The sequence below is a fragment of the Aulostomus chinensis genome, chromosome 14 (assembly GCF_037954235.1).
Source record: "Aulostomus chinensis isolate RoL2024-O1b breed Wild chromosome 14, RoL_Achi_v1.0, whole genome shotgun sequence".
NCBI lineage: Eukaryota > Metazoa > Chordata > Actinopteri > Syngnathiformes > Aulostomidae > Aulostomus > Aulostomus chinensis.
This window is the reverse complement of record NC_141333.1, coordinates 19,781,021-19,790,138: the sequence shown is the minus strand read 5'-3', so window position 1 is coordinate 19,790,138 and position 9,118 is coordinate 19,781,021. Positions and strand designations below refer to the sequence as shown.

Genomic DNA, 9,118 nt, shown 5'->3' with positions numbered 1-9,118 from the left:
TCGAAACATTCAAAACTGAAAGATTTTGCCAATATCTACGAAAACTTCATAAAAAGTAATGCTGAGATTCCGACAGAAATAGACAACTTAAAAAGTCAATGCCAATTGATGGCTTATTCAAAGAGAGCATGTAGTTTTTGACCAGTTTGTGTAATACTTTGTTTAAAATTTTTGTTTAAAAAAACCTTGCCATTCTTACATTTTCTCTCTCTCTGTATCTCTGTCTTTCTTGCCTTTTTCTTACCGTCTTTCTTTTTCTCCCTCCCTCTCTTTCTTTCTTTCTTAAGCTGTCTATCTCTCTTTCTAACACTGTTTTAACCCGCTCTCTGTCTTTCTGTGTTTCCCTCTTTTCTCATTTGTATATTGTGTGGTAAATGTGACATATCCTAAATGGCATGCTCTGTTGTGTCAACAATGTAGTTCTGGAAAACCAAACCTTTAGAGTGTTCTAGGTTTCGTAATATTGAATGTGAAACTAAAGGCAAGTCAAAGCTTGTCTGAAAAGATGAAGTATTTTACAGTGTGGAAACAGTGTGTGCTGAAATCATTCATTTCTAGTGTGAGACTCACTGTAAAATAATAAATGTTAATAAATGTTTAAAGAAGTATTTGTTAATAATTACTGTTGCAACATTATTATAAGGGGGGGCCATACTGATAATTATATATTACTAAAATATTGATTAAGCTTAAGCAAGGGGGTCCTATGAAGAGTGGCTCATATTGGAATAAACAGACGCACTGTTTATTAATGTTTTGCTTAAAAATAAGATGCCATTAACTTGTATGTTAACATATAGTTTGTAAACATACATTTAAGCTTTAAATTAGATTAAACTATTAACTAGTGCCAAAAAGACATATTGGGAACTATTAACAAATATCAATACAACATTCGGTAATAGACTATTTTATGTTCACTATGATAGTGACGTGTAGGTATTATGCCATTAACTAATATTCAATTAATGGTGAAAAAAAAAAACTTTTGCCAAATAGATACATCAGTAATAATTAACAACTATTACCAAAGGGTAAAGTAACGGTTAGTTTGCTATTCATTGTGGCACCTTATTATGGAGTGTTACCACATTTACAAACAAAAAGATACAATAAAAAGTACAAAATGTCGTTTCCCAGAGACTGGTGATCCTGTTCCCAGTCAATAGTAGCCTGTCCTTGTCTTTCCTCATTGCTTCTCTTCATCTAGAACAGGGATATCTAATCCCTGCCATGAGGACATTGCCCAACAGAGCACAGAGGTAATTAAAAATTAACCAGGTCAGTCTTATTTTCTGCTGTCAGTTAAGGAGCAGAGAGGGTTGAGAAGATTGCCCCTGTACACAGATGATTAAAAGAAACCAAAGTATAGCTTCAAAGACAATGCTGAATGCAGAGGAAGTAATATCTCAGTAATATGATTTTAGAAAACTCAAGTAACAGACAGCCGATTTCAGACTCGGTGGAGAGGACACAGTCATAAAAGGAGGATAAAAGCAGCTTCAAAGTATTTTATAGCAGTATCTAGTGTACATCCACCCTTGTTCAGCCAGCCTCTGATCTTTTCTATTTACCACCTCAGAAGCACCATGGGATGAAGTGGGTTAACATAGCTGTGGTTGGCCCTGGTACACCTATTTTTGATATGCCTTCCTCCAAACACCCATGTATACACATATACACACAGACACACGCTACTTCCCACAAACACTGCAGACAGTTATTTTGTCACCAAGGACATGCTCGCTATGCAACTCCCATTCTGCAAAATAATTTTGATCAGTCCAACGGAATCAAGCTTAGGTGTCAAATGTATCAGTGCTGCCCTGATTTAAACCACAACATCTCTATTTGTCTACTACCTCTAACTTCTGAAATACTGTAGATTTAGCCGGCAAACATGCACAAATCAATACAAAGTTTCCTGTTACACTTACCAATTATTTTAAATGTGCTTTTGATCTTGGAATTGGCAGCATAGCACCATCATGGAGTACCCTATTTGTGGAGCAACCCTCTAAAAAGACCACTGCTGGGAGTACCTGGAGAGAACCCACACAGGCACAGGGAGAACATGCACTCCACACAGAAAGACCCTGTGCTTGACCTGGGGCTCAAACCCGGAACCATCTTGCTGTGAAGCGACAGAGCTAACAACTGCACTTCCGTGCTGCCCTTGCCATTTACTTTAAAGTAATACACTCAGTCAGGCAGCTGCATGCTACCAGACTAGATAAGTCGAGTGTAGCTGGAGGTTGTTTCCCTCCCTGCCACTGTTTGGCACTGTGCCCATCTCTCCAGCCACTGATTGCTGGGTGGCGCCATACGCACCTTTAAAGCAGGTGTGTGAACACGCCCCGTGCTCTCTTCCACTCCTTGTTTGCTCCTGTGGTGGCTGTAGTGTGTCGTGCCGGCCCTTGTCCAGCGTTGCCGCTTCCTCTCTATTTTGTGTGGCCATCTGTGACCGTCGATGAGGCACACAGATCTCCTTTACCTGGGTAAGCGCTGTGCGGTCTCCTTTTTTTATTTTGTCTGTGCACAGAAGTGCAGTTTATCTATGGTCTTCACTCCTTGCAGTGTGCTTGACTGCTTGGTCCGGTGGAGACGAGAGTGGCCGGCTGGAGCCTTGTTGCATCCAGCTACCTTTTGCTCCGGTACGTCTGCCTGCGTGTTGTCTGTTTGTCTGTTGCTCGGCTTCCAGCTGATTGCATCTTGTGCATGCTTCTCAGGCGAGTGGGAAAGCTGTGCCCTGGGGGGTTCGCATCCTCAATTTGTCTGAGTGGCTGCTGGGTGAGCTGCTGTGCCCGGCTAACTTTGGTATGTATTTTGATTTAGTTTTAGTTAGTTTCAATAAATTTGATTAATTATTAATATTATTATTATTATTACTGTGATGGACTGGCAACCTGTCTAGGGTGAACCCCACCTCTTGCCCGAAGGCTGCTGGGATAGGCTCCAGCCCACCCCCGTGACCCTTAACAGGGTAAGTGGTTGAAGATGGCTGGATGAATGGATGGATTCAATTAGAGACCTGGCTTGTCATTGCTGGGCTGTTGTCATCAAGCAGTGTGACACTGATAAAATTTCAGTTTCAGGCCCAAATTGAAAATCTTCTAGAACAGGGTTTTCTGTGCCAGTATTTTTTGTGAAAACACACTGTTAATCATGCAGGGTAGTGATTTGGTGCTGTTGCAATGTTAGGTACAGTATGGCTACAGGTTTCATTTGTTTTAAACGTTACAGAATATGTAATAAAATGACTAATATTGACACTTTAACCTAGTTCTACAGTGTTTCATTCAAATTAATAGGGGGATGTTTACTGAGTGTAGATTAATGATGTCTGTCACCTTTGCTTTTGCTGTTCAGATTGCCATCATTAGGAGCAATTGTCAGGAAATTTGTTGGGAAACCATTAAAGCTAAAACTTTTGAAAAACATTTAGTTGTAATCATAAAACATGCTTCACAATTATTCACTGTTAAGAATTCTGTTAAGAATTTTAAGACTGCATTAGCTTGTACTTGAATTATTCACATTAATGTAACTTTCTTACTATCTCTTTCTGTATCAAATTCCTTTTCCAGCAGTTTATGTATTTCTAAACTTTAAAAATTGCAACAATGATGAAGCCTTTTAATTGAACGAATAATAACTAGTACTTTCTCATTCCTATTTACAATCACTGTCATCACTGATGTGTTGTTGCTTTCAGTTGTCAATGAGTGGTTATCAGATTTCTGTGCAGCTTGTGGGTATGGTTTTATCAATAACTTTGACACCTTCTGGAAACACACGGACTTGTTCTGGAGAGACAACTTCCACCTCAACAACAAAGGACTCACCACACTAGCCTCTCACCTCTCAACACATCTCCCCTCTCATACAGACTGATGCCACAAGTCCATTCCCTCTTCTGCTTCCATCTCCACTCCACAACCTTCAACCATTCCAATCATCATAAACAACAGACCGCCTCATATCCACCATCCCATCACATCTCCCTGCCCCTCCCATCACAACATAATCCATGTCAACACCATCAACAAGGACTTCTCATCAACCTGCCCACCTGCGACCCTCAACATGGCACTTTTTACTGTTCGCTCTCTGTCCAACAAGTCTTTGATCATCAATGACTTGATTTTAGATAATTTAGACTGCTTATTTTTAACTGAAACATGGCTCAGCACTGATGCACCAGCTGTTCTCACTGAGGCTGCCCCACCAAATTTTAGTTTTTTATTTTCTAACAGGAGTGGTAGAAGAGGCGGGGGGACTGCGACAATTTTCACTAACACTTTTATAACAAAGGACAGTTCTTTTAACAGCTACACTTCATTTGAACACCATGCCTTTGTTTTTAGTAGTCCTTCAATTTTATGTATGACTATTTATAGACCACCCAAGCACCATCCCTCTTATCAGTGAATTTTCCGAACTTTTATCGATTATACACTCCACCTATAATAAAGTTTTATAACTGGTGATTTTAACATACATATAGATGACATTTCAGATCCCACAACTGAATTTTTAAATATCTTAAACTGCATGGATTTTAAGCAGCATGTCACACAGCCTACTCACAACAGAGGACACACCCTGGACCTGGTCATATCACATGGCCTTTCCACTGGTGTGTCCTCTGTTGTCGACTTGGCTGTGTCCGACCATTTTTGCTTGTTTTTTTAATCTCACTAGTTTTATCCAACAGGAGGCCCCAGTGAGAACAGTAAGGAGACGCTATCTGACTCCTGAAGTGGCTGCAAATTTGATTGAAATTCTACACAATAGCACTGCTGACATTTTACCTGCACCCTGCGATCTTTTAGTTGATAATTTTAACAGTAAACTGAGATCAGCCCTTGACTCAGTAGCACCACTTTCCACTAAGACAGTACCATCCAAACCCACAGCCCCATGGATGAACAGTGAAGTCAAACAACTGAAAAGAAATTGCAGGAGTACAGAAAGTAAATGGAGGCAGACTAAATTCACAGTACACTTTGAAATACTCCAGGACAAAATCAAAATTCACAATAAAGCAGTAAAACAAGCAAGAACTTCTCATTTCTCACAACTCATTACAAAGAACAAGAATAATCACAAATGTCTTTTCTCCACAATTGCTCACTTAACTAACATTGATTTTAGGAAATCCTCCATGGTACCAACCAATGACCTATGTGAGGACTTTGCAGACCACTTCAGGGGAAAAATCGATGGCATCAGATCCACTCTTTTAGAACAAAACAATGTTGCTGTGAACAGACCTGACCCATCGCTTTTATCTGAGGAGACACTGGAGCATTTTGCTCTGGTTGATGCAGAAACACTCGGTTGAGTTTTCTCCCGAGTTAATCAAACAACCTGCATTTTAGACCCCATTCCCACAGCACTTTTAAAAGAATTTTATGGCTTCTTCGAGTTTGAACTTTTAAATATTGCAAATTGCTCTCTCCAGACAGGGGTCTTCCCCGCTGCCTTTAAAACGGCAGTGGTGAGGCCACTTCTGAAGAAGAGCAATTTGGACCTTGATACTTTTAATAACTACAGACCTGTATCCAAGCGACCATTTTTAAGTAAAATTGTAGAAAAACTGGTCCACATCCAGTTAAATTACTTTTTAAACAGAAACAACATTTTAGAACAATGTCAGTCTGGTTTTAGGAGTAACCGCAGTACCGAGACAGCCCTCGTGAAGATTGTCAATGATCTCAGGTGTAACATGGACTCTCAGAAATTATCAGTCCTGGTGCTACTGGATCTAAGCGCTGCCTTTGATACAGTAGATCACCACATCTTGTTAATAAGACTCAGAAACCCGGTGGGCCTCTCTAGTACTGTTTTTAACTGGTTTTATTCCTACCTCACAGATCGTCGGTTCTTGGTAAGTTTGGATACGTGTTCCTCCAGAACCCATGAAATGAAATTTGGGGTACCCCAAGGTTCAATTTTAGGTCCATTACTTTTTAATTTATACATGCTTCCCCTTGGGGACATCATCAGGAGGCATGGGATCAGTTTTCACAGCTACGCTGATGACACACAGCTTTACATTGCCATGTCTCCTGATGACACAGGGCCAGTTGATTCCCTCTTAAACTGTTTTTTAGATATAAAATCATGGATGGCAGAGAACTTCTTACAGCTCAACCAGGACAAAACAGAGGTTTTAGTTATTGGTCCTGAAGGCAAGAGAGAGAAACTTTTACCAAAACTAAGTGATTTTAAGCCTTCAAAGTGCGTGAAAAACTTGGGCGTCCTTTTCGACTCTGAGCTTGATTTTATTCCACACATCAGAAATATCACAAAGATAGGTTTCTATCACCTTAAGAATATAGCCAGAGTTCACCCGTTTCTCTCTCTGGCCAGCACAGAGGTGCTAATGCATGCTTTTATTTCTAGCAGGTTAGATTACTGCAATGCCCTGGTTTCTGGTCTCCCTAAAAAGAGCATTACTCAGCTCCAGCTGCTCCAGAACTCAGCCGCTCGTGTGCTGACGAGGACCAGAAGGCGGGAGCACATTACACCAGTTTTAGAATCGCTGCATTGGCTCACTGTGCACTTCAGGATCGATTTTAAGGTTCTCTTTTTTTTTTTTTTTAAGTGTCTTAATGGCCTTGGGCCTTCTAATCTTTCTGACCTGCTTTTACCCTATCGGCCTTCAAGGACCCTGAGGTCCTCTGGTGCTGGTCTTTTAGCTTTTCCCAATGTCAGAACAAAAACCTTCAGTGAAGCCTCACTCCATTATTATGGCCCACACCTGTGGAACACCCTGCCGGAGGGCCTCAGGGCCGCTGAATCTATTGATTCTTTTAAGGGCCGCTGAATCTATTGATTCTTTTACTCAAAACATATCTTTTTAACTTAGCTTTTAACTGAGTAACTTGTTTTAATTTACGATTATTGTTTTAATTTGTGATTATTTATTTATGGTTACATAGGTATCTCATTGTCTTTTAATTTTCTTTATTGTTCTTATTCTTTTTATTAACATGTATTCGTGCAGTCCTTTAATATTTTTTATTTTTTTATTTTTTTTCAGCTCCAGTGTTCTCCTCATGGGGGCCCTCCACACCGAGAGCCTTGTCTGGACTGCTTGTGGGGTGCTGTGCTGCGGGTTCCCCCTGGCCTGGAGAGTTGGTGGGCCCTACTCCAAGGCTGTATAACCTTGGTTTGGGCCCTTTTCTGTCTGGGCTGGGCGGGCCTCTGTGGCGGTGTGCCCTGTGGTCGTGGGCTTGGGTGGTTCTCAGTGATCTATCTGATCTATCTATCTATCTGGTCTATCAGTGCCCAGCCACACTCCGTATTTCAGTATTCCTCAAGGGTAGATGAGTGAGAGGTGGGGGTGGGGGTTTACCCGGGGTTGTATGCATTTGTGTAGTACGCTGTGTGTTCAAGGGTGTGTATGTGCGCGCATGAATGAGGGCGTGGGGGGGCGGGTCATGGACGTTTATTTGCTTTTATTTCTTTTAATGTAAAGCACTTTGAGTTGCATTTCTTTTATGTATGAAAGGTCCTCTATAAATAAAGTTTGATTTGATTTGATGATTTGATAACCATTGCATCATGGGAGATTCCCTGGCACTCTAAGCGAAGAGCAGCATATCTAAGGGCAAATCTTAGGCTAAATCTAATTCCTACATAAAGAAAGAAGAAATAAAAGGGCAGAATCTTGGTGAAGAGATTGGACCCCCCCAGCCTTCCATACACCCAGTGAATCCATTATGAAAGAACTCCTAAAAACAAAACATGAACTTAATAACATTGTTCTGTTTAGTTCATAATAATTCATAATATCAGTTAGAAAAGATCATCTATGTAATTTCATTGTGTTTTATCTAAATGAGTATGTTAAAAACAGTGCTACCATCATCTACTGGCTGATGTTGGTGTAGCGGCTAGTGTTTTGTGTATCTTGAATAGGAAAACCTTATCCAGGAAGTTAGAGGAAAAGCGACAAAAAAGTACATTGGCAGCTTCGTTCAAGTTGCATCGTCGGAATGTGTTTATATGTGAATTTCTTGTCATCTGCTAACATCTTAAGTGGTAAAGCATTATATTACATGTTTATTAGTTATGTGTTTCATGTGTGTTTCCCTTTAGGTTTATATTTCTATTAGCCATGCTAGGGTTTTCATTATATGGCTCACAGATGTAAAATTGTTTAGCATTTATGCATCTGAAGAAATGTAATATTCATAATTCTAATATTAGTTTATTTTCCCTTTAGTTTCACACTTTACTTCAGCAATAAACCTGGCAAAGCAGTACCCAGAGTCTTGTTTGGAGTGGAGCGTTTAGCTGGCTGTCAATATATGCATGGAACGCATTGAGGACAGAGCAAACATACTGAATATGAACTCTCAACACCCCAACCCTACCTCCCCTGTAGATTCAGAGATATTTCTGAGGAATGTCTCCCTACCTAAATTAACCCAAACACAATCAGAGCATCTAGACCTACCTCTCTCACTACGAGAATTCCCTTGAGCATTTCATCTTGTGCTGGGATATGTCTTATATGTGTCTCTTAATGTGACAGTGTCACAATCTCGTGCCCAACAGTAAATCTCCTGATCCAGATGGCTACCTATCTTATATTTTTCCTGCCCATTTTTTCATTAACCTGCTTGTTTTCTGCTAATTTGGTAGCTTTTCCTTGGTTTATGAGTTTATGATCATTCATATGCATGTAGAATGTATGGTCACATTATGTCTTTTCCTATCTATTTTTGGGATCTGGAGCCTGAGCATGGTGAGTTATTTTAAAAATTGACCAGATTCAGTATGCTATTCATGTGGAGCCTTTTTTGTCTGGCTCGATTTATTCTGTGCAGCTTGAAGTACCTACGATTAAAGAAACATTTTCCTCAGTTTATGTAATTTGTTTAAATTCAGTATGTTTTGCAAATTAAGCATTTATTTTAAATTTGTATTTTGTAAGATTGTAGTTGTCTCGTCATCCTCCTCCGCTTATCCGGTTGGTCCAGGTCACGGGGCAGCAGCCTAAGCAAGGAAGCCCAGACTGTCCTCTCCCAGCCACTTTCACCCTAAGCTTGGGAATCCCAAGGCGTTCCCAGGCCAGTCGAGAGATATAATCCCTCCAGCG

At 40.3% G+C, this 9,118-nt stretch overlaps 1 protein-coding gene and 1 long non-coding RNA gene across 2 annotated transcripts; both read left to right on the top strand.

The window, feature by feature from the left end:
- The first annotated feature begins 2,372 nt into the window (after positions 1-2,372).
- On the top strand, positions 2,373-7,411 carry LOC147250075 (uncharacterized). Its single transcript, XR_015119225.1, has 5 exons — positions 2,373-2,498; positions 2,578-2,654; positions 2,730-2,817; positions 2,915-2,983; positions 7,052-7,411. It is a non-coding gene; the product is annotated as an uncharacterized LOC147250075 (long non-coding RNA).
- LOC147250076 (uncharacterized) lies at positions 4,555-5,347 on the top strand. The gene is made up of 2 exons (XM_086225080.1): positions 4,555-4,667; positions 4,852-5,347. The coding sequence occupies exons 1-2, from the start codon at positions 4,555-4,557 to the stop codon at positions 5,345-5,347; spliced, it is 609 nt and encodes a 202-aa protein (XP_086081206.1).
- Positions 7,412-9,118: the final 1,707 nt, after the last annotated feature.